Source organism: Theropithecus gelada, chromosome 10 (genome assembly GCF_003255815.1).
Source record: "Theropithecus gelada isolate Dixy chromosome 10, Tgel_1.0, whole genome shotgun sequence".
Classification (NCBI taxonomy): domain Eukaryota; kingdom Metazoa; phylum Chordata; class Mammalia; order Primates; family Cercopithecidae; genus Theropithecus; species Theropithecus gelada.
This window is the reverse complement of record NC_037678.1, coordinates 47952362-47977824: the sequence shown is the minus strand read 5'-3', so window position 1 is coordinate 47977824 and position 25463 is coordinate 47952362. Positions and strand designations below refer to the sequence as shown.

Below are 25463 nucleotides of genomic sequence, written 5' to 3'. Positions count from 1 at the left end.
CATCTAAACAAACAAACAAACAAACAAACAAAAAACACGTGGGCATTGGGTAAGAGTGATTTTCCAAGAGTAAAATGAATGGGTTATGATATAGATTAAGCGTTCCACCACTAGTATTAAAAATAAGATAGAAGAGAAAATAATAGCATGTTATAGATTGATAGATTGATAGGTATACTGGCTAAAAATCTAAACTTTATTTCCTACGGTGGGTTGCAGTTAACAAAGACTTTGAAAGCAACTAGATTGTCCAAGCTGGAGAAACATAGCTGCAAGGTTTGGTATTAATCTGTCACACTACAAGTGTTTCTGAGTAACAGGTACTTTCATTACTTCTGGAACCAAGGTTGGCATTTAAGGAAGTAAATAAATATACAGTGACCTCTGCCCCAGGGGAAACCAGTGGACACTTTTTCCTCTGAAAGAACTGATTAGGATTACTTCCTTCTCTTAACAAATTAATATTTCCATGTTTGATGGAAAAAAGATGTATGAAAAACAAAACCTTACAGAATTGGATGCCAAGCAATAGAGTCAAATTTGTATGATGGCTTAAATAAGGACAATGTAGCAGAAAAGGTTTAAGTATTTTGAGATGTCTTCAGGGAAGAAATGAGACTTTATTGAAAATGCCTTGAATTTCAGTTTCAGATCTTCTTTGGATTAAAATGACTTAATAATTAAAATCACATGATCAACCTCATGAGCTAGTTCTTTAGATTAGCTTATTGAAAGAGCCATCATTTTTTTCCCTCTGTTTCTTCTTCTTCTTTTTTTTCTTTTAGTGGCGGGTGAAGGGGGATGGTGCCTCTGTCTATCACCCAGGCTGGAGTGCATCTCGGCTCACTGCAACCTCCACCTCCCAGGTTCGAGCTATTCTCCCTGCCTCAGCCTCCGGAATAGCTGGGATTACTGGTGCCTCCTGCACCATGCCTGGCTAATTTTTGTATTTTTTAGTAGAGATGGAGTTTCACCATGTTGGCCAGGCTGGTCTTGAACTTCTGACCTCAGATCATCCGCCTACTTTGGCCTCCCAAAGTGCTGGGATTACAGGTGTGAGCCACCGCACCCAAACTCCCTCTGTTTCTTCATACATGGCTCATATTCATAAAATTCATGAAATTTAATTCAAATTTAATGGGTTTTGGCCCATTACTTAGGCCATGCCTTATATATAGAAAGCTGTCATTTGTGGTACTGGACCAACTGCAAAACATTAGATACATCTTCCTCGTTTTATTGCATTAATTGCATAGACTGGGCTAGACTAAAAAGAAAATAACAGTGGTTTAGGCTGAAAATTTGCTTAGTTTCTATGTTGTGTTAAACAGTTCTTTAGATGGGAGCAAAATTCAGGCACTGAAGCTACCATTCAGTTTTTCAGCAAGAAATTCTGAAATGGAAGGAGTGGCATTGTGTCTTAAAATAATCAGGCCTTTAAAAACAAGCAAGCAAACAAAACAACCTCTTAGTTTACTGTTGGCATATGGATGTATCAAATTCAGAGCTTCTTTTAATATCCCTGTGTATGATTTTGTCCAAGTTCTTTAAAAATATTTATAATAATTAAATATATTTTAGTGTAGTTTTTTATATATATATACACACACTAAAATATATGTATAGCATATATATACACACACATATATACTAAAATGTATTTAAGTAAAAAGCATTTATTTGTTTCTTGCCTAATTGTGTGTACCAGTCTTCCTTTATTAATGAAATTTATTTCTCTTTGTTTACCTTTACCATCTGAGGTACAGATACCCTTCTTCTTAACGCTTGATGTTAATTATCAAAACCATACAGCTTTCCGTGAAGAACTTCTCTAATGTTCCAAATATTAATTCAGCAAAGTCATACTCATTGCAAAAAAAATTTACTGCATTTGATCCATCACGTTGAATGAAAGCTGGAGTAATATTTAATCTAGGATTTTAGGAAGGAAAGAATCCTTAAAGCCATGGTCTGTAGAGAAAGCGAGAACAGAATCTAAGAGAAACAGAATCTTCCTCTCCCTCTGCACTGGCAGTTTCTGATGAGGAGCTATTCACAGGCTGTACAAAGGAATGTGCTTGCACAGGTATTTCTCTTTGAGGGTGGTAAGGTGAAAGATAGGGAAGGTGAAGTATTTATTATACTGAAAATCAAGAAACAGCTTTTTTTATTAAATTTCTCTTTTACTTTGTGATAGAAAGTATTCAGCACAGGTTAGCCTGGAGTCTCTTGGTCCCCTGCCCTTGTTAATTACAATTAATTGAACACTTTGAACATTTCGATTCTAGTTAACTTTGTTTAGCAAATGTGAACAAGAATCTTAATCTCATAAAAAATAATAAACGGGCACAGCCTAGTGGAGTATTCCAGGATTTTAGTGCATTGAACTTCTAGGCGCTGGATTTTCAGAAGCTATTTTGTTTTTGTTTTCACAGGATGTGTGAGACTGGTGAAGGGCTGTTTATCTTTCAGACCCGAGACGGGGAGGCCATCTATCAGAAAGTCCACTCTGCTGCCTTGGCCATAGCCGAGCAGCACGAGCGCTTGCTACAGAGCGTGAAAAACTCAATGGTATGTTTGGAATTTCTTCCTCGTGTCCCAGTGCCTATCACTGCAGAAAGCAATTGGCTCGTTTTTGTGCTGGAAAATATGGTCAGCATTATTTGAGCAGATGATTGATTCCTCTTCTCAATAGTGTATCACTTGGATTAAATGCCATTCCAGAATGCCTGATGTAGGCCGTTGGTAACCCCTTAACCATGCATCCCCATTATCTACTTTGCAACTCAATCGCAAGGGTGTGTAAAATTAATTTGCATGTGTATAGACATCTGTAGACACAACCATGTGGATCATCTACCTATGGAGATATGTCTTGCTATATCAGAAGTTATTTCAAATGTCAACAGAGGCCAGAGAGAAAAATGTAAATGAAAGAAGAGGGCTGAGGGAAACTGGAGTGAAATGTCAAAAGCCCAAGACCAGACAACTGTTGACGTGAGAACATGAGATTGTGACATCCATGTGGGTAGATCACTTGATTTTTCAAGGGAAGCCAAAGATTTGAGTCTGTGTGTAATACCTGCCAGTTGGTAACTGTTGGAAATTAATTCTAGTAAGACTCCAACACTGCGGGTGGGTCAAAGAGAACCTGTCTGTGGGTGAACTGCTACCCACAGTCATGCATGTGCCGTCTCTTATAGTCATTGGTATATAAAGATGCCCAAACACACAGCATACATAAACATGCCCTCAGAACATTTACTCTTTGCTTTACATTGTGCTAGGGACTTGGATTACACAAAGAATTATGTTCATGAGGCCAGGTGCGGTGGCTGACTCTTGTAATCCCAGAGCTTTAAAGGCTGAGGCAGACTGATCGCTTGATCCCAGAAGTTTGAGACCAGCCTGGACAACATGGGGAGACCCTGTCTTGATAAAAATACAAAAATTAGCCAGCCATGATGGTACATGACTGTAGTTCCGGCTACTCAAGAGGCTGAGGTAGGAGGATCACTTGAGCCCAGGAGGTAAAGGCTACAGTGAGCCGAGTTTGTGCCACTGCACTTAAGCCTGAGTGACAGAGCGAGACCCTGCCTCAAAAAAAAAAAAAAAAAAAAAGAATTATGTCCATGAGTTTCTTCTTTAAGGAGAGTAAATTCATGAAATCGTAAATCATAAATGAATGCACAACAGTTAAATAATGCACATCATGCATTGTGGCTGCAAACACATACATAGAGCTTCACATCTGGAAGGAAATATACAAAACAAAGAGGAATTGGGTTGGCATGGTAAGATTTGGGTAGTTTGAAACTTTTCGATTGAAACATGTGGGGTGTTTGGATTTAAAGAGTGGAGGGGCAAAGCATGCCAGTAACGTGATCTGTTCCAACACAGCCTCGGGTTATTTCCAAATGACGTCTATAGGCAGCACTCCAGGATTTTAGAGCAGGGGTCAGCAAAGCTTCCTGTAAATGTTTTATGCTTTGTGGACCAATATGGCCTGCAAGTACTTAACTGCCATTGTAGCACAACTGCAGCTATGGGAAAGATATAATCAAATGAGCATAGCCATGTCTCAAAACAAACTTAATGGACATTGAAATACAAATTTCATATAATTTTCACATGTCATGAAATATTACTCTTCTTTTCATTTTCTCTCAACCATTAATAAGTGTACTTTATTTATTTATTTATTTTTTTGCATATGGGTCATTCAGAAACAGTCAGGAGGCTGGATTTGGGCCACAGGACAGAGCTTATTGTTGGAAAAGAGCAAGTGCCCCTGTGAGCCACTGCTGACATAAGCATTTGTGAGAAACCAGGCTTGAAGACTTGTGTATGATCTCAGAGGTGGCGGAGGTGGGCATGCTGAGGAGGAGGCATGGAATGAATTAAGGGGTTTTGATGGTGGTTTTCATATGTCAACTTGACTGGGACACAGGGTGCCTGGATATTTGGTTAAACTTTCTTTTGAGTGTGTCTCTGAAGGTGTTTCTGAATGACAGTAGCATTTGAATTGATAGATTGAGTAAAGCAAATTGCCCTCTGCTATGTGAGTGGGCCTCATCTAATCTGATGGAGGCCAGAATAGAACAAAAGGGAGGGTAAGAGAGAATTAGCTCTCTTTGTGGTCTTGAGTTGCGACATTGGTCTCCTTTGGCCTTCAAATCCAGACCAGAAATCATCACCATTGGCTTTCAGGCCTTAAGACTGCAGATCTTGGTGTATATATCGTATTTACTCTGTTTCTGGAAAACTGTGACTAATATAACTAATTTAGGGGTAGACATAGATAAAACAAGAGATAAATTTCAGTGCCATCATACTGTGTTCAAGATCATGACCCATGAAGCCAGACTTAGTTCCAACACCAGTTCTGAAACATTACAGCTTTGTGGAGGAGAACAAAGTTCTTGATATCCCTCAGCTCCAGTTTTATCCCCTGTAAAATGGGAGTGGTAATAGTATTTATCTTAAACTCCTCTCTCTCTCTCTCTCTCTCTTTCTCTCGCCATCTCTCTCTGTCTCTCGCCATCTCTCTCTCTTTCTCTCTAAATGTCTAAGTAGAGCAAATGTAAAATTAGATTGAGAAGGAATGGGGAATGATATAATTTAATAGATTTTAGAGAATTAGAAACGACTATAAGAAACTCTAAGAAATAATTATATTTATTATTTTCTTATTTCAAAAGGAATCTACACATTATTGAAACATTGTAGACAACACAGCAGAATACAAAGAACATAGTAAGTCATCCCTCTGCCTGCCACACAAGAATACACCTGTTACTCACTTTGGAATGTGTAGCTTTCCAGTATTTTAACTAGGTGGATGTAGGAAATACAATTATATTGAATACATTGCTTGTGCTAGCTTTTTGCAAGAAAATACATACATATTGTCTCATTAAATATCATCTTCAACATCATATTTTATGGTCTTATTTTATTATATGGATATTTCATAGATTTATAAAACTATGCATCAAGGTTGAGCACAGTGGCTCACACCTGTAATCCCAATATTTTAGGAGGCCTAGGCAAGGAGGATCACTTGAGACCAGAAGTTTGAGACCAGCCTGGGAAAAATGGTAAGTTTTGGTCTCTATAAAAAATTTAGAAACTAGCCGGGTACAGTGGCTTGCACCTGTACTCCCAGCTACTCAGGAGGCTGAGGCAGGAGGATCCTTTGGACCCAGGAATTCAAGGCAGCAGTGAGCTAGGTTCCTGCCACTGCACTCCTGCCTGGGTGACAAAGGGAGACCCTATCTCTAATATATATACATATATATGGTTATATATATATTTATTTAGATATATGGTTATATATATATATATGAGGTTTTATATATATATATGAGGTTTTATATATATATAAATATATAACAACAACAAAAAACCTGTGCGTCAGCTTGATGCTCAATCTGTATGCATCAGTGACTATCTGTTTAAGATAAATTCTTAAAACTTGATTGCTGAATCAAAGTCTCAGAATGCTTTTAAGGATTTGCTTTTCTTTCCAAGTAGCCTTCCAGGAAGACTTTCTTTTTGAACTAATACAATGTTGGTATTTATTTTCCCACGTACTTAGGAATTCTGGATAGTTCAATAAAGAGACATCAGTGGATGGATGGAGAGAGACAGAGGGAGGGGAATGCGAGAGAGAGCGAGAGCGAGCTGTGAAGTTGAATTCAGGTCACTTAAAACTTACAGGGCGACATGTCATTGCATTAGGGTTGTGTGGCTATTCCATTAGCTCCCTTTAGGCACCTCAAGAAGTTTGTCTAAGATTGTCTTGTTCGTAGAGCCATCAATTAGCATTAATTGTTTTGTACTTGAAAGGCGGGTTCTGCCTGCTCACGCACATGTTTTTCCCTTTACAACCTCCTTATTTCCGCTAAAAATTAATCAGGAATATGAGTAAATCGTTTGGATTATCCCTTTGCAAATTTAACTAGAAAATAATGTCACCTGCTCTTAATTTGCTGTGTGCTTAATGGGTTCTATAAAATAAATGTGATTTTTAAAGCTACAGCATTCTGTTGTAGATGGAAATGAGGAAGCTTCAATGTGGGATCTGAATCTTAAGGAGTTAAACGAGGGATTGTGAAAACTTAAATCAATGTACTGTAATCAATCTCTGATTAGGGGATACCATGTTAAAATAAAACAAATGAAGGCAACATTACTGGGTCACCCTGCCTAGGTTATTGTTTTGCCTTTTCTGGTTATTGAGAGTGGATCCACATACACCTGGCTGCATTCCCTACTAGGAACTGCTTTTATATGACTGCTGACTTGCTTCTATGAGATGGCCAAGATCATAACTGGAGAAAGATGGCAAAACTCATATCTGGCCTTAGCCTCACGATTAGGAAGACCTAACTCACTGCTAACTGTCCCTGTTGTAAAATTCCCGAGTGTGTCTACAGACAGAATACTGCAATGTGGGGCCCATACCAGGCGGAAATGACGTCCTGGAGTGAATTGATCAGAGTCAGCCTGATGACCCTCAATCCCAAAACTCATAAAGAAGGGGCCTGTGGGTCAGATAATAATAGTAACAGTGGTAGGAGGCTGAATAATGGCTCCCTAAATATGTCCACATTCGAGTCTATGCAGTCTGTGAATGTTACCTTACAAGGCAAAAGGGACTTTGCAGGTGTGATCGAGTTAAGGATCCTGAGATGGTGACAGTATCCTGGTCTATCCAGGTGGGTCGAATATAATCACAAGTGTCTTCAGAAGAGGGAAACAAGAGGAGTCAAACAGAGGGCAAGGCAATGGTGGAAGCAGAGAGACAGAGAGAGAGAAGGGGTGGAGAGGGAGATTTTAAAATGCCACGCAGCTGGCTTTGAAGGTGGAAGAAGGGACTGTGAGCCAAAAGATGTTTGTGGCCTTGAGAAGTTAGAAAACGCGTAAAAACAGCCTGGCGCAGTGTCTCACGCCTGTTATCCCAACACTCTGGGAGACCGAGGCAGGTGGATCATGAGGTCAAGAGATCGAGACCAGCCTGGCCAACAGAGTGAAACCCTATCTCTACTAAAAATACAAAAATTAGCTGGGCGTGGTGGTGTGTGCCTGTAGTCCCAGCTATTCGGGAGGCTCAGGCAGGAGAATTGCTTGAACCTGGGAGGTAGAAGTTGCAGTGAGCCAAGATTGCACCACTGCACTCCAGCCTGGTGACAGAGTGAGACTCCATCTCAAAACAAAACAAAACAAAACAAAAAGGCATAAAAGCAGGTTCTCCCCTAGAACATCCAGAAGGAACCAGCCCTGTTGATGCCTTGACTACAGTCAAGTGAGACTGATTTGGGACTTCTGGCCACTAGAACTGTAAGACAATAAATTTGTGTGGTTTTATGCCACCAATTGGTGGTAATTTGTTTCGACAGCCATAGAAAACTAATATGAGAACAGTAACAAAACAAGAATGTGTTATATATCTTCTCTGTAACAGATATTATTTTAAGGACGTTTTGTGTAATTTCTAAACCTCATGAAAACTCTTGCATTGAAGACCCCAAACCACCAGCTGAGAAGGTAGTGGGGCTCAAATTTGGAACAGGTGTGCTGGCATAACCCCCGCCTTACACTGTATCTTTGAATCAAGCCCCTAGACATGTTTTATTTACCCTGCATGAGATTAATTCACTGTTATTTTGAAAATTCCAAATTAGTGACCAACATTTAAAAATTAAGAGCTTACACATGAATCTCTGATTTTTATATTTTCTTGAAAAGTGCAAAGCTCTGGCAGTGCTGATCTTGCATCCTGACATGGCAATGCTTAGACACACCCAGTAGTGTCTGGCCTCACACATCTTTCTCTAGGATCTCGCTGCTGATGTTGTGGCTAATTGATGTCTATATTACTACATAAATTAATTTTCTATTGCCATATAACAAAGTACCACAAACTATGCACCTTTAAAACAACATCCATTTATTATTTCACAGTTTCTCTGAGTCAGGAGTTTTGGCATAGCATACTGGGCCTTCCTTTTAAGTTTTTCACAAGCCTGTAATGCAGGTTTCTGTTGGGGCTGCAGTCTCATCTCGAGGTAAAAGTGGGGAAGGATCCACTTTCAAGCTCACGTGGTTATTGGTGGAATTTAGCTACTTGCGCTTGTGGGATGGAGGGCTACAATTTCTTGCTGGCTGTTGGACAGAGGCCATTCTCAGCTCCTGGCCACATGGACCTTGCCAGCACGGCCACATACTTCATCATAGACAGCAAGAGGCCACAATCCTATGTATCGCAATCATGGAAGGATTATTTTATTCATCTTCTCACTCTGTCATACTCTATCAATATTTTTTTCTTTTTTTTTTTTTGGAGACAGAATCTTGCCCTGTTACCCAGACTGAACTGCAGTGGCGAGATCACAGCTCACTGCAGCCTTGACCTCCTCGTACCTTAGCCTCCTGAGTATCTAGGACTACTGGCATGCATCATCATGCCTGGCTCCTTTTATTTATTATTTATTTTTTGGAGACATGAGGTCTCCCTATGATGTTGCTCAGGCTGGTCTCAAATTCTGGATTTAAGCAAACCTTTTTCCTCTGCCTCTCAAAGTGCTGAGATTACAGGTATGAGCCACTGCACCCAGCCAGTCTGTTGACTAAAAGCAAGTCATAAGCCCTGTACATGCAAAGGAAGGGCACCCCACAAGGATATGTCCACCAGGAGGAGGAGATCATGGGGCCACCTCAGTGTCTGTCCCCTGCACCATGAAAATTTCTGGAATAATATTTACTTAGTGGTTTGATTTTTCACTTTTAAATATTTTTCCTACTTTATGGCATTTGCTAATAACACTATGTGTTTATTGAACATCTACGATATGCCCAACTCTTTAGTAATAACAGCCACTGTTATTTTTCAGGCCTCCTACATTATAGCAGATGCTTTACTTGCCTTTTCTCTAATAACCACAATAACTCTGTGAGGTAGATTCATTTGTTCACTGTCATTCATTTGACCATTTAAACATGTTTATTGAGAACCTACTATGTTCTGTTTTGTGTGGCAGGATACAGTGGCAAGTAGACACTTGAGGCCCATGCTCCTACAGGGCTTACAATGGCAGAGAATATTCATGATCCCTGACCTGGAAGGAATCACTGTCCTATGATGTAGATGAGGAAAGAGATGTTCAGCATGGTGAAGTCATTTGTCTGCAGCTATACAGCTAATTACTCCTGAAGCCAGGAATGCAGGATGGTTTTATCTGGTTCCAAAACTCTACCTCTGGCCATGATGTCTCACTCCTTTGAAGGGTTTTAAACCTCTTATGTCTCCACTCAGTATGGTCTTAGCATTTTCCTTTTTTTTTTTTTGAGACAGACTCTCACTCTATAACCCAGGCTGAAGTACAATGGCACAATCTTGGCTCACTGCATCCTCTGCCTCCGGGTTCAAGCCATTCTCCTGCCTCAGCCACCCAAGTAGCTGGGATTATAGGCACCTGCCACCACGCCTGGCTAATTTTTTGTATATTTAGTAGAGACGGTGTTTCACTATGTTGGCCAGGCTGGTCTCAAATTCCTGAGCTCGTGATGTGCCCGCCTCAGCCTCCCAAAGTGCTGGGACCACAGCTGTGAGTCACCACACCCGGCTGGTCTTAGCATTTTCAAATGACCTTGATAGACAGAGCACCTTTCAGAAACGTCTATCAATTTGTAATATATCTTTAAAAAAAATCACTGTTAGGGTTGAGCACAGTGACTCATGCCTATAATCATAGCACTTTGAGAGGCCCAGGCAGGAGGATTGTCTGAGGCCAGGAGTTAGAGACCAACCTGGGAAACATAGGGAGACCCCATCTCTAGAAAATATTTAAAAATTAGCCCAGCATGACGGTGCATGCCTGTAGTTCTAGCTCCTGGGAAGGCAGAGGCAGGAGGATGGTTTGAGTCCAGGAGATCCAGGCTGCAGTGAGCCATGACAGTGCTACTGCCCTCCAGCCTGGGCAGCAGAGCAAGACCTTGTTTCAATAAATTTTACATATATATGAAAAATCACTGTTAAATGAAATCTCATTTATTTGTGTAGTTTTGGCTTTAGAGAGCAGTCTTGCCACCTTATTATTTCTCCTCTACATTTCCACTTGAAAAATTCAATGCATTGTTATTATTCACTCTAAAGGGGGTGCTGGGAGAAGGAAGGGTGGGCCTGGAGTATGAAGTGCAGAACTAACTGTGAATGAGGCGGGGAGGCGAGGACTGTCTTGCACCAGCTGCCAGCTGCCTTGCTGGAGAAGCTGCAGCAAAACTTCAGGACAGCTCAGGCACTCCCTAGAGCGGCTATAGCTATTTTTGCCACCTTTGAGATCAGTGTCTATGACAAAGTCTAATTTTGGAACGAGGAGTGGCAGTGTGTGGGATATTCCTCATTCCACGACTGGGCTTGTCATTTTTAGACTTTCCTTCAAGGCGAGAGCCTCAAGGTGAAGAATGCCTGCTTTTAACAGGTTTTCCCAGGGGCTCCGGGTGGGGTGGGGGATCTCCACTGAGGGGGACATTCAGACCCCCGGGTGACTCTGCCCCATACTCTGGAGTCCTGATTATACACAGGCTTGAGAGTTCAATCTGAACTTTCTTTTTTTTTTTTTTGGTCACTTCTTTGTGTTTCTTTGTTTAAGAGATTGATTTACTTCCGAGCTGGGATTTGCAAATACAATTTGCTAATGAATTTGTAGAATTCAAGTGGCATTCTTCCACAATTTTTGAAACCAGATTAATTTATAGTCAATCTAATTTTAAAAGCAATATGCTACACATTTTGTTTCCTTAGATATAGAGGGCATCAAAGAAATCATAGAGTCAATTTCATTGCTATATAGACACTAAAGTAGACCCTTGCATGGTGGGGTTTTATGTGTGTAAATGCTCTTCTCACAACTCAGCATCTCCTACGCTCCTTACCCCTCCCCCCGCAAGAAAATCTGTCTTTCCCTCTTCTATTTATGGGCTCTGGTTAATTGGGTTAACTTATGGATTTTTAAAAATGTACTGCTTAAAGCAGTTATCGTTTTCCCCCTCCTGAATTAAACCCTTTTTATATCCTGGCATATTAATTATCCTTCAAAAAACTTTTATGAAATACCTATTTACTACTTGCAAAGCAATGTGTTAGATCTTATGGAGAATATATAATAAAGCATAAAGTGTTTCCATCTTTTATTTTTTTATTTTTTTATTGAGACAGAGTCTTGCTCTGTTGCCCAGTCTGGAGTGCAGTGGTGCGATCTTGGCTCACTGCAACCCCTGCCTCCCAGATTCAAGTGATTCTCCTGTCTCAGCCTCCCAAGTAGCTGGGATTACAGGCACCTGCCACCATGCCCAGCTAATTTTTGTATTTTTAGTAGAGACAGGGTTTCACCATGTTGGCCAGGCTGTTCTCAAACTCCTGACCTTAAGTGATCCGCCCACCTCAGCCTCCCAAAGTGCTGGGATTACAGGTGTGAGCCACCACGCCTGGCATTTGTTTTCATCTTTAAAGTAGCTTACCACTTAAATAAGAAGTTCTAAATATACCCTTCATGCAACAGTGTAATTCTGTGGGTTTAATTTGCTACAGTCTCTTTGGAGGACAGTGTGTTCTTATTTATTGAAATTAAATTCACACATCTTTTTATTCAGCAGTAGTACTTCTAGGAATTTACTCTGAAGTATACTAGCAGAAGTGAAGATGATGTGTACACAAATGTTCCCGGGAGGACTCGTTCCTTTATTCTTAGATTCCTCTTTTTAACAAGTATTTGCTGAGCCCTGCTATCCACTAGATAATATACGAGGTACTGGGGACATGGCTCTGAAGAAGATGAAGTTCCCATTCTTGGGGAGCTTATTTGTAAGAGCAGAAATAACTAGAAAGAGGTTAAGTGTCCACCACAGGGGGACAGATTATGGCACATGATAGAACAGGAATTACATGAGGCAGTCAACTAGAAATAGAGGAAATGCATGTGTACTAATGACTACATGAAGAGAGTCGTATTACAGTCATATCAAAGTGTATAAAGGAAATGAATGACTATGAGGCAGAACTCAAGGTGGATTCTGACACCTCACTAATGCTCTTCTAAGTGCAGAAAATTAACTTATGGCAGGGTACAAATGGATGTGGTAGTGTTGGTTACCCTTTGGGAGCAAGACTATGATTTGGAGAGGGTGGGAAGGGGCTTTCATATATTACTTTATGTCTTTCTCTTATATTTAACCGTTTTAAACCATGGCTATGTAATGTATTTTTGGAAAAAGAAACAGTGGTTGAGTTTCTGGCATATGGCAAATGTAATTGATTCAACTGGTAAGAGAGAGGGAGGGTTCTTTCACTTCGAGTACATAAAAATGCATGATTGGCTGGGCGCGGTGGCTCACCCCTATAATCCCAGCACTTTGGAAGGCTGAGGCGGGCAGATCATTTGAGGTCAGGAGGTTGAGACCAGCCTGGCCAACATGGTGAAACCTTGTCTCTACTAAAACTACAAAAATTAGCCAGGCATGGTGGTGGGTGCCTGTAATCCCAGCTATTTGGGAGGCTGAGGCAGGAGAATCGCTTGAACCCAGGAGGTGGAGATTGCAGTGAGCTGAGATTACACCACTGCACTCTAGCCTGGGCGATAGAGTGAGACTCAGTCTCAAAAGAAAAAAAAATCGCGATTAAAGATGATAACACCTTAAAGAAAAATATGTGGTAGAGTTTAGAAGCTTGATAGGAAAATTCTCAGGGCTATAGAGTGTCTGTGAAGGATCAAGAACATCTTCTTGGAGAAGGTTATGCCTGGGCTGAATTTTAGAATAAACAAGAGTTAGCTATATGCTGCTACTGGTGGTATTGATGATACGTCTGATATTTCTTGAGAACTTATTATGTGCCAGGCACTTTCCAAGTACTAGATGTATTAACATTTCATCTTCAACATGGTGTGTCAAAGGGTACTACCATCTCATTTTTATGGCTTAGGAGTTGGAAGTGTGGATGCTCAGATAGGAAGTGATAAAGCCAAGATTTAAACCCAGGCAGCCACTGGCTCCGGTGCCCACACTTGTACCACCATGCTGTACTTACTTATGAATTCTGTAGAAATTAAAAGAAACTAAATGGGCTGGGCGCGGTGGCTCATGCCTGTAATCTCAGCACTTTGGGAGGCTGAGGTGGGCGGATCATGAGGTCAGCAGATCAAGACCATCTTGACCAACATCCTGAAACCCCATCTCTTCTACAAATACAAAAATTAGCTGGGCATGGTGGCGTGCGCCTGTAGTCCCAGCTACTCGGGAGGTTGAGGCGGAAGAATCGCTGGAACCCAGGAGGCAGAGGTTGCAGTGAGCCGAGATCGCGCTATGAACTCCAGCCTGGTGACAGAGTGACACTCCATCTCAAAAAAAAAAAAAAAAAGCTAAATGAGATTAACTTACATTTACTAATAGACATTTAACACAGAACAAACTGCTTATTCAGACAGGATAGATGCAGATGAAATTCAGGCTTCTTCCTTAAATTTGCGATGGCTTTGTTCTTGTGTATTGGGGGAAACAAATCTCATTTTCTGAGCACTTCTGTTTCAGTCTCTTGTAACAACATAATAATTTGCAATGTGCAGGGGTGTGTTTTAATAGTGCTTTCACCTGATTATTAAATGCTGCCTTAGCTTACACAGCTCCTCCCCAGAGCTGGGAGCTCCTATCATGGTGCCAGGGATGTTGTTTGGCTCATGGCTCTGCCTCTATAGGAAAAGGAGACAACTTGTTTTGCTAACAGATCGTGGCTTTGTTTATAAACTCGAAAACAAGTATTAATATTTGAGATGGGGGCTCCGTCAGTAGGCAGTACATTGCAAGCTTGATGGTGGCAAGGCAGCCTGTCATGCCACAACCCTTCCCTCATTTGGAGGTGTTCACTTCAGAGCGTAAAATCACACGTGCATCTGCTTGACCGTGTGGGTGGTGGTGAGCAATCCTATTTCCCCGTGTCAAGCATGGCAAAGAAGATAGAGGTAGAAGTGATGAGGATTGAGAGAAGAAAGAAATCAATTCAGTGCAGTTTCCAATCTGTTTTGGGAAGTCAGGGAGTAAGTTCAAAAACTCTTAAGATTTTCAAAATGGTCATAACAGGGCATGAAATCAAGTACAGGACCCTTCTAAGCACGGAGCCCTGTATGACTGCACACACTGTACTCCTGGGAAGTCAGCCTCAGTGAAGAGTTATGCCTGGGGAACATACCTAAACAGGATGTGATCAAGCAAACTGGAACGTGTAGTCACCCTAAAACAGTGGTTCTCAATTAGTGGCAGTTTTATTTCCCAGGGGACATTTGGTAGGACCTGGAGTCATTTTTGGCTGCCAACAATGGTGTCCCATTGGCATCTAGTGGGTAGAGGCTAGGAGTGCTGTAAGTACCACGCAATACATAGGACAGCCCCCCTCCCCACTACAGAGAATGAGCTGGCCCCAAATGTCAGTAGGGCCAAGGTTGAGAACCCTTGCTCTTCTGATAGACAAGTTCTGCTTGAAGCTGGGCCAGAATTTGATGGGTCTGTGTGTTTGGGGTTGAATATCATTTCTGAGCTGTGCAACTCAGCCTCTGTTTGCCTTGTTCACATCATATGTAATAAATGGGTGACACTAGAGCCTATGCCTTGGTGTTTTGGTTCATATGAGCTAGTACATGTAAGGCACCGTGACAGGGCATAGTAAGATTCAACACATGTGGACTATTACAGTGATTTCTTCTTCTTTTTTCTTTCTTTTTGTTTTCGAGATGGAGTATTGCTTTGTCACCCAGGCTGGAGTGCAGTGGCACTTTCTTGGCCCACTGCAAGCTCCACCTCCTGGGTTCAAGCGATTCTCTGGCCTCAGCCTCCCGAGTAGCTGGGAGTACAGGCGTGTGCCACCATGTCCAGCTAATTTTTTTGTATTTTTACTAAAGATGGCATTTCACTGTGTTAGCCAGGTTGGTCTCGGTCTCCTGACCTTGTGATCCACCTGCCTTGGCCTCCCAAAGTACTGGGATTACAGGTGTGAGCTGCTGTGCCCGGCAGGTGATTTCCTTTTTACTTAAACCAATGTGAGTTGGGCCAGGAGAAAGAGACTCACCTTGAAGCAATGGGGACATAAACAGGCAACACCAGGAATTTGAATGATGGAGCCGAGAGTTCTTGTTTCCTCAAGACCCTGATGATGTTTGTGCAGTATCAAAGAACAGAGCAAGCACAACCACATGTGACTATGAGGCCCCTGTCTTCTGTGCGGCTCATAGCCTAGTACTCAGCAGGAATTCCAGTAATACGCATAGTTATACTTGCTTTGTAAGGCAAAGTGCAACAAGAAAACAATGTATGAATACATGGTGCAGGTGATTCTGTCCAGCAGCCCACCCCTTCACTCTGGCATGTGCTTGGCATCTTGTCACAAAAGCACCTGCTTCCACTGAGTGTGAGCCCTAGTCTTTAAAGGGACAATCTGATTAGATGGGATTTTTATTTTATGCATTAACTTTAAAAGCTGACCTCTGAATAAGTGGCAGCTCCATTCGAGCCTGTCTGGAAGGCAGGGACAAGGCCCCATGGGTGTGTAATAAGCTCAGGGTCTGGCACAGGGCTTAAAGGTTTGTTGAATGAACAAAATAGGGATCAAATAAATCATTATGTGAGCCAAGAGGAAAAGAAAAATCGAAGCCAAAATACCAAGTCCAGTTCTCTGCTAATGCCCAAACAGGGCACAGGTGCCAGGCAAGTCTGCTTTAAAAGGCCACAGAAAACTCAGTCCCTGAGGACGTCTATTTCAATGTACAGGTGGGGGACAGGATTTTTTAAGTAAGGAGGCAGAAAAAGTTACCAGGCAGCGAATTTGTTTTGTGCATGTGGCTGAGAATTCAGATGGCTCTGAATAAATGGATGCAAATCACTTGCATTCCCCGTGAAAATAACCATTTGAGTGCATCTGGTGCTCGGCAACATGCTGCACTTGGAAATTTGGCCCCAAATGGTTGATTTCACTAACAGTCTGCTTTGTGAAAGCTGTAAGCGACGATGGAGGCATTGTTTCCGCCAGCGTTCTGCTCACTGTCTAGCGTCTTTGCTGCATGGTTTTCTTTCCCTTAGCAGGAAAGCGGTCTTTCTTTCTTACCCACAATTTTTTTTTTTTTTTTTTTAATTTTCTAACATCAAGGAAGTAAGCCTCTACTCACTCTGTTTTCTTGACAGCTCCATAATATTCTGTGATATCTTGGTAACATTTGGATGATAGGAGTACCCATCACTTTTCCTCCAAATGTCAGAACAAAAGAGAGGAGTTGGAGAAGGTAAAGACGGCTCTTTGGGTGGTTCCTGCCAAACATCTGTCAGAGCTGGAATCAGAATTAGGCGGCCCTTGAGGACCGGTTCATTAAATGTCGGGGAAGACCACATGTTTGGCAGATCGTTAATTTCCACTTGAAAGGAGACCCCTGGGACAGTGGGGGTCCAAGGGCCTCATAGAGGTTCTAATATCCTGTTTTTCAAGATGGTGGTGGGGGCAGCCTCATCTCCTTGCAGCCTAGACGTTTGGCTAGTTGCCATTTCTTTAAGCTTTGGAAACACAATTAAGGTGCCTTTTAGCATTTGGAACAGAGTAGATTTGAGTCCATCCTTTAGGATCTGGAGAATACTCTCAGTACTTTCTATGAGAAATACGTAGGATTGTGTTATGAACCCTAGCTCTGGAGTAAGAGGCCAGGTCCTATATCCTGGCTGGACATCTTTACCAGCTCAGGGTCCTGGGGCTACTCACTTTACCACCCTTAGGACTGGTTCTCCCTTCTACAAAGTGTGGATTATATTAGTTCACACCTTGCCAGGTGAGATAAGGCAGGTGGCTTCTTGGCACAGCGCCTGGTACCTATTAAATACAGCAGCAACCTGAGCTGTTACTATTACTGACTTGTAGTGGGAGAAGCAAGGGAAGGCAGATTATAGGGAATTCCCATTCACACAAATGATTCATTCATTTCTTCAATCAATTCGTCCATCCATAATTCAATTATCCAATCCCTTTTTATTAAATGCCTACTGTGTGCCAGGAATCCTGGTGGGCACGACATATATGAGCATATCCAAGAAATCTCTGCCTTCAGGAAGGAGAACTCTGCTGCGAGGACGGTCTTCTCTTAGGGGAAGGAGCACCGTTGTGGAGGCAGACAACGATATATCCAAAACCTGGCTTTCAACGAGCTCTCTGACCAGACACTCTAAAATCCTGGGGGACGGAGAAAGTGTGAACGTTTTATTTATTTTAAGTTTCCAGTCCCTAGCACAGTGTGTGGCTTATAAATGGTGCCCAGAGTATATAAATGGATGGAATGAGGGAATGAATGAGCCAAAGAATACTGAGTGCAGAATTGAAAGGGGTGAGGGAAAGGGCGGAGGTTTTTAGGTAGGAAGCATGTGAGCAGAAAACCCAGTTAGGAGGCTTCTTCTAATTGAGGGATAATTAGAGTTGGAATGAGCGGCTCCATCTGGCTCTTTGCTGAGAGTCTGCATGCTTTATTTCGTTCAATTTTCACAACTATCCTTGGAGATAGGGACTGGTTTTTGAATCTTATTTAATTTATTTTTACATAAACACATGTCTGTAAAATTTAACTAACTGCAAAATTATGATCATATAGATGATGATTAGTGCTCTATTTTTTCTTTTTATAATTTGTTTACATGCATATTTTTCCCCTCCTGTCTCTTTATTAGCAATTCCTAAACCTAGTTAAGAAGTTCACATGGAAGTACCTTTCCGTGTTTTCCTGTGTACCCATATAATCCTGTACAGATATGCACATCTACATATATACATAGACACTTACACACACAGATACATACAAAAGATGGGTGTCGTGATGCCATTGTTTTTTGTACAAAATTGTGATCACATCACACAACTAACCCCTAGTTTTTCCATTCAACAGTAAACATCTAATGGAAATAGTTTGAAGTCTTCTGGTACAGTTGTAATTCAGAGGTTGACAAAATACGGCCCAGGGGCGAAGTCTGGCCTGTGACTGTTTTTGTAATTTAAATTTTATTGGAACACAGCTACATCCTCCTGTTCATTTATGAGTTGTTGTTCACAGTGAAACAGCAGAGTTGAGTAGTTGGTGATGATGTGGCCTGCAAAGCCATTTACTATCTGGTCCAAAACAGAAAAGTTTGCCAACTTTGTTCTTATTCATTCTTTTTGATGGCTGCATGATATTTCCGAGTTTTGATGTAACATAATTTATTAAACCTATTTATAAGAAAATCAGATTTTTTGCCATTAAAACAATACTCTTTGGCTGTGAAGTGGGTCCCTGAAAATAAAAAACAAAACAAAACAACAACATCAAAACCAGTACTACATCAATTATCCTTGTACGCAGTTCTTATAGATTGTTAACCTAATTGAACCGAGTTTGTGAACTTTAGTTAACTGAGTTTTCTAAACTCAGGAGTAGGATTGCTGAATTAAAGGATATAAGTAGCTTTTTAAAATATTTAAATCAGTGTTGCTGCCTTGTCTTTTGAAATGCTGGAGTATCTTGCATTTTATTGGACATATTAGTAGATCCATTTCATAATGGCAGAAACTGAGGCTCGGTGGGTCACCCTGTAGTTAAGGAGAGAGTCAGGACGGAAACCAAAAGCCCTGGATGGATACTCACTGGGAACTGAAAGGAAGAAACAGGTTTGGGAGACTCATCAGAGGTTGAAAGCAGAGAATGGCTCTGGGGTCTGAGTGTAAATGTGTCTGTGGTGTGGGTAAAGGTGACAGGGTGAGGGTAAGGGAAAGAAAGATGCAGTGGATCTCCAACTTAGTTGTGCGTCACAGTCGTCTACAAGGCTTGTAAAGCCACAGATTTCTGGGCTCCACCTTGAGTGTTTTAACAGGCCTGGGGCAGGGCATTGAAGTGCACATTTCTGGGTAAGTACTCAGGTGATGTTGAGGTGGCTAGACCAGGTAACATGCTTTCAGCACTGATGCTCTGAAGTGGATTTTAGGATCTGGCCCCTTAGTCCTGAAAAAAACAAAAGGATGTATATTCTCAAGAAGTGCGACTGTATCAAGAAAAAAAGAGGGATGAAACAGGAGCTAGAGAAATCATAGCATGCACCTTATGCTTCTCCACCCTTCATGATACAACGGTTCACAGTGAGACATACTCACTGATCAGTAATCATATCCTGTGCTGAGAACAGAGTCAATTCAGGCATAATTTTCTACTTGTCTCATCACACCGGACGCTAACCAGCCTTTAGTGTGTGTTAACCCTATATGTTCACAAGGTTGCAAGTGTTCAGGGAAACAAGAACAAGTTATAAGTGATTACGTTTTCTCATTGAAGAAAATGGGATCCTTTTAAGGATTCATTCTTCCTGTAACACAAAGGGGAATGCACCGAATCCAGCAGATGGAGGAAAGAGGAGGAACCAGAACTGATGTGCAGGTCTCTGTATGCCCTAAGAATGGCTTACTCATCAGCCACGTGGTTGCCTCATGATTATTACAAAACTTGTTCAATAACATCTGCATCTCTGTTCCAGAGGAATTGGTTACTGCCACTTAGCGTAGCAATTAGCATATTAAGCAGTTTGTATTGATTAAACGAACCTGCTTCATCAAGCAGAACGAGCCCCCAAAATGCAGCTAATGTATTTTTCTCAATAAATTATGCCCCACACCAAGCCATACAAGATACGTTTGTGAGAATTTTAGTAAGGTATTTTATAAACCTCAGAAATACTGACTTTTCAGACTTGGTAAATAGATTACACATGGCACAAACACATTTTTTATTTTTAATGTCTTTTAGAAAATGGATTGTCTATGATCATCATTCTTTTTTAAGGGAGACCATTTGGTCTGAATCTTGTGTAAATACGGGGACCATTTTAAGATTCAGTTAAAAACTTACTTGTTATTCATGAAATATTTTGAATATTTCTTTCTAGTTAGAGACTCAAAATTATGTTTGGTTTCTTTGAGGACTGTTTGCTGTTCTCCTTTGAATTTCCCCTGGTTTTCATTTTCTAGTGTCATTTGGAGAAAACCAAAAGGGTTAGGGATGGTGCTGGGGGGAGGACTTATAAAACCACAGTGTATGAAGTAGGAAGATATTTCCTCTTGATAAGACTGCGTTTAGAGGAGTAATGCACTTAACATATCCCTCAGTGCCTCATCCACAGATACAGAGTCCTTGAAACTGGTGAATAGAATACTGTGCAAGTGAGCGAGGAAGCTGTGATTTATTTTGAGTTGCATTAATTTCAAAATAAAGCATTTGGATTAAAAGATTCTGTTGGCAACATGATATTAAGTGCGGATAGTGCAAAAGAACATACACTATAAAACAAGTCCCATCATCCCAGACCCCCAATTTACATTCTCAGAAGCCAACACTTTACCAGATTCCTTTGAATCTTTCCAGAATATAAATTGTTTAATAGATATAAAACATTTATTAATGCATTCATTCATTCTACACATACAAGTACCTATGCTCTGTATGGCCTTGTTCCAACAAGCAGGAGTACAACAGAGAACAAGAACTCAGGGAGTTCTTGTCTCAAGGAGTTTGAGTTCTTGTCTCAAGGAGTCTGTCCTCAAGGAGTTTACTACATTGCTGTGGGTGGAGAAGCCAATCAACAATCAATATATAAATATATATCAAGAATTGATGGATGCTATTAAGAAGACATCAGTGTAAGGCAGAGCGAATGACCAGGAATGGTCACTCTGGTAAAGTGATACCCAGGCACACAGCTGAGGCAAATGAAGGAGGAGCACGGAAAATTCCTAAGGGCAAGGTGCTTTGGGCAGAGGGGCCCTTAAGTGCCAAACCCCTGAGGCGGTCTGTGCTTTCCATGTGCATGTGCAAAGAGGTTGGTGATTTTGGAGCAGATGAAATGAGAAGAGCATAGTAGGTGAATTCTGAAGGAAACTGTGAGCCAGGTCCTGTCTGACCCTGTAGCTACGAGCTATGGATTTTCCTTGGGGAGAGTTGCGTAGTCATTGGAGGGTTTTGAGAAAGGGGTGATATGCTAACTTTGCTTTCGAATTGATCACCTTGGAAGCTGTTTGGAAAAGACTGGGGGTGCCCAGAGCAAGGATACAAGCAAGAAGATGAGTTAAACACTACTGCAGTCATCTGAGTATCTAGGTGAGCATCAGGGTACGGACCAAGATGGTGGTGATGGAGGTGAGGGAAAGTGGTGGATTCTGGAGATATTTTTGAAGATTGGACCAACAGGATTTGCTGATACATAAGAACTCTTATAGAGTAGAGGAGACAGTCAGTCTCAAGACTGCAGGTTTTTTGTGTATGTTTTAACCAGAACAACATGTAGAATGGAGGAAACCTTTACTTGGAAGGGGAAGAGGTTGAGGGGAGAGGAGCATGAGAAACAACAGTTCAGGATATGTTAAATGGGAGATGCCTACCAGTCATCTGGGTGGGAGTGGGAAATAGTCTGTTAAATACACAACTCTGAGATTTGGGGGAGAGATAAGGGTTGCTGATTTCTGGATGGGAATTGTCAGGTTGTCGATAGACAGTATTTAAACCCATCTGAATGACAAGCTCTCTCTGTGAATCGGTTTGATTAATAATTGCCTTCCATTGTTTTTACGATCATTTCGTATCGCTGCACAAAGATTTACCTTTTCTCTTCTTATTGGCTACAGATTAGTCTGTTGCACAATAATGTGAAGGTAAGACTCCTCTGTGTAAGAATAAAAATGAAATTACCAACTCATCTACTTTTTTGATATAGCAGTAACATAAGTAATTTTTGAGTCTGTCTAAAAATCCATTTTAACATGCAAATTAAAATGAAATTCTAATATTCATTTAAAAACTGGTTATCAGAACAGTCCTCAATATAGTAGGTCCCAGGAGGAAAATTGTGGTCAGCAGGAAAAAAAAAATGTTACAAAGGAGATTGTGTCAAAATTTAATTTTACCGTCTCATCTGGTAAATTAAAAAGTGGTTACGGAGATGAACAAACAAAGTATGATACAGCCAAAGGATGGACTGAGATCCAGACATTAAAATGATGCTGTAGAAGACAGTAATTAGGAATGTTAGGATATGTTCATAATATACTAAATGAAAAAACAGAATGGCATAAGAATATGTCCAGTTTGTGTAAAATATACATTATGTATGTACCTTTTTAAAAATATTGGCCCTGGCAAAGAAAGAAAGAAAAAAAACACAGAGAGAGAGAGAGAGAGGAGAGAGGAAGGAGGGTGGAAGAAAATATACTAATATGTTCAAAAATGGTTTTTATTTCTTTGTTTTGTTTTTCTGGGTAATGGATATGGGGTGATTTAAAATCTACCTTATATGTTTTTCTGTATTTTCTGAACATAATAAAAAATACAGCAAAAGGAAGAATAATATAATTTATTACGTGTAAAAAAACGGGTAATAGGCTGGGCGCAGTGGCTCACACCTGTAATCCCAGCACTTTGGGAGGCTGAGGTGGGTGGATCACAAGGTCAAGAGATCGAGACCATCCTGGCCAACATGGTGAAACCCCATCTCTACTAAAAATACAAAAGTTAGCTGGATGTGGTGGCGGGCACCTGTAATCCCAGTCACTTGGCAGGCTGAGGCAAGAGAATCACTTGAACCCAGAAGGCGGAGGTTGCAGTGAGCCAAGATCGCACCATTGCACTCCACCCTGGAGACAGAGCGAGACTCCGTCTCAAAAAAAAAAAAAAAAAAAAAAAAAAGAAAAGGTAGTATCACAAAATATGGACATCCCCACTTTTTGGTGCCAGGCAAAATACTACCAGACCCAACGACAGAACTATCTTGGAGACTGTAAACTCCCTGCAGGGGTCATGACTGAATGTGAGGGTTTAGAGCTTTTTTGCTTTTTTCCTGTTCCTGCAATGGTTCCATGCCTATAGCAACATCTTAACTCAAGCCTGTTCTTTGGATTCATTGTACATTCACTGAAACCAGGTGATTCAATGTATTCTCTAAGCATATTATTTGGTGGTTTTATGTATGGCTTTTTGTCGTTGTTGCCTAAAAATATTTTAAGGCTTCTGCCCTCAAGCTAGAAATACAGTCCAATATCAGATATTTAGATTTGAAAAGAAAATGTGACTACTTCTATTACGACTTTTTTCAGAAAGTCTTGCTAAAGACAATATCATGATATAGAGCTAATTATAAATATTGGTAATAACTATGGAACTCCACAATGAATTATGCAGGGCCTAAGAATTGGCTGCAAAGCGAGAACTATTTTCTCTCTTTTTTTATTGGCAAGATATTAAGGACTAAGGGAGACTAAGTAATGAGCCTAGGGTCATGCAGTTATTCGTGGCAGATTCCAGACTTTAACTCAGATTTTCTGACTTTCATGTGGGCTCTTACCACAGTGGAAAATTTCCCAGAATGATTGGTCTAGAGGTAATAAATAGCACAGAACAGTAATTCTCAAAGCATGGGTCCTAAATCATTTAAGATCAAAACCATCTGGGAACTTGTTACAAAATACGAATTCTTGGCCGGGAGTGGTGGCTCACGCCTGTAATCCCAGCACTTTGGGAGGCCAAGGTGGGTGGATCACCTGAGGTCAGGAGTTCGAGACCAGCCTGGCCAACATGGTGAAACCTCATCTCTACTAAAAATACAAAAATTAGCTAGGTGTGCTGGCGTGTCCCTGTAATCCCAGCTTCTCTGGAGGCTGAGGCAGGAGAATCACTTGAACCCGGGTGGTACAGGTTGCAGTGAGCCAAGAGCGCACCACTGCACTCTAGCCTCAGTGACAAGAGCAAAACTCCATCTAAAAAAAAAAAAAAAAAAAATTCCTGGACGCCACCCCTGGAAACCCTAGGAGTGGGGCCAGGAATCTGCATTCGAACAAGCCCTCCAGGTAATGCTTCTGCTTGCAGTTGGATAACTGAACTGCTGACCCAGGACCCAGAAAGCATAGGGAGATCATGTTTCAAATATTATTTTCACAGAAGAATAAGTAGGCAGAACCCAAAGGTGTTGTTCAGGAAGCTACCTGGAGAATGTCAGTGAATGTAGAGGGTAGTGTAGATGAGAGCTGAGATTTCAGCAGAGTGAGAAAAGCAGGTATTCAGAGGCTGGCTTCATTTGGAACGTGGTTTTACTCTTTCTCTCTTGGACTGAGATGGCCCTTCTGACTCAACTTTGCCCATGTTTTGTGCTTGAAATACTGATGGAAAATTAGTTGAGTTTTGTATACGAAACAGAAGATACGATTAGAATTGGAAGTTTCTCAGGTTGAGAATGTGTTCAGGCGTGGATGTGGCTTCCAAATCAGCTGAATCTTATCAAGACAGTGTCTTTATTCAGTAGCTTTAGGGCCCAGGTTGAATGAAAGGAAAATTACAATGCAATTTGCATATGCAGAGTTGGTATTGGCAAAGACCCCACTTGAGTTATTCATACTTCAAGGAGCAACCTGATGAAAATTTTGGAGCTTGATGAGGATGGCATTAAGTATTGAGGTGCTGATCTTTTTGCCATGTGAAGATTTGTGCTCCTTTCTGAATGAATCCAGACTGGTGTCACAAAGACGGCATATGGTACTCATGACTGACTGAAGCAGAAAACAATTACATCCTGTTGTGCTGTTCAATTTTGCAAAACACAGTGCTCTACCGTAAAAACAGTTGGATTCCAGAGAAGGACAATATGGTACAGTATTGAGGCTAAGACCTGCCACTGCTCTGTTCTCCTGGTCTCAGACTCATGAAAGAAGTGCGCTAGCAACAAGTAAGTGTCAGTGAAACCAAATGAGGAACCGGGAAACCAGAAATGCATTTGGCAGATGTGGGAGACAGTTGTTTTTCTTTTCTCAGCGACAAGCTATGCACAGTGGTCCAGTCATTAGAATCTTTTTGTCTCCCAAGAGGGCTGATAGAATTTTCTCACCATTA

At 41.1% G+C, this 25463-nt stretch overlaps 1 protein-coding gene across 2 annotated transcripts in view; it reads left to right on the top strand.

Moving 5' to 3' along the window:
* Window positions 1-25463, top strand: part of DOK5 (docking protein 5) — a 173340-nt gene that overhangs the window by 129996 nt on the left and 17881 nt on the right. For both annotated transcript variants that reach the window (XM_025400491.1, XM_025400492.1), the window contains exon 6: window positions 2436-2571. In XM_025400491.1, coding sequence (XP_025256276.1) covers window positions 2436-2571 — 136 coding nt within the window. The remainder of the gene's footprint in view (window positions 1-2435; window positions 2572-25463) is intronic.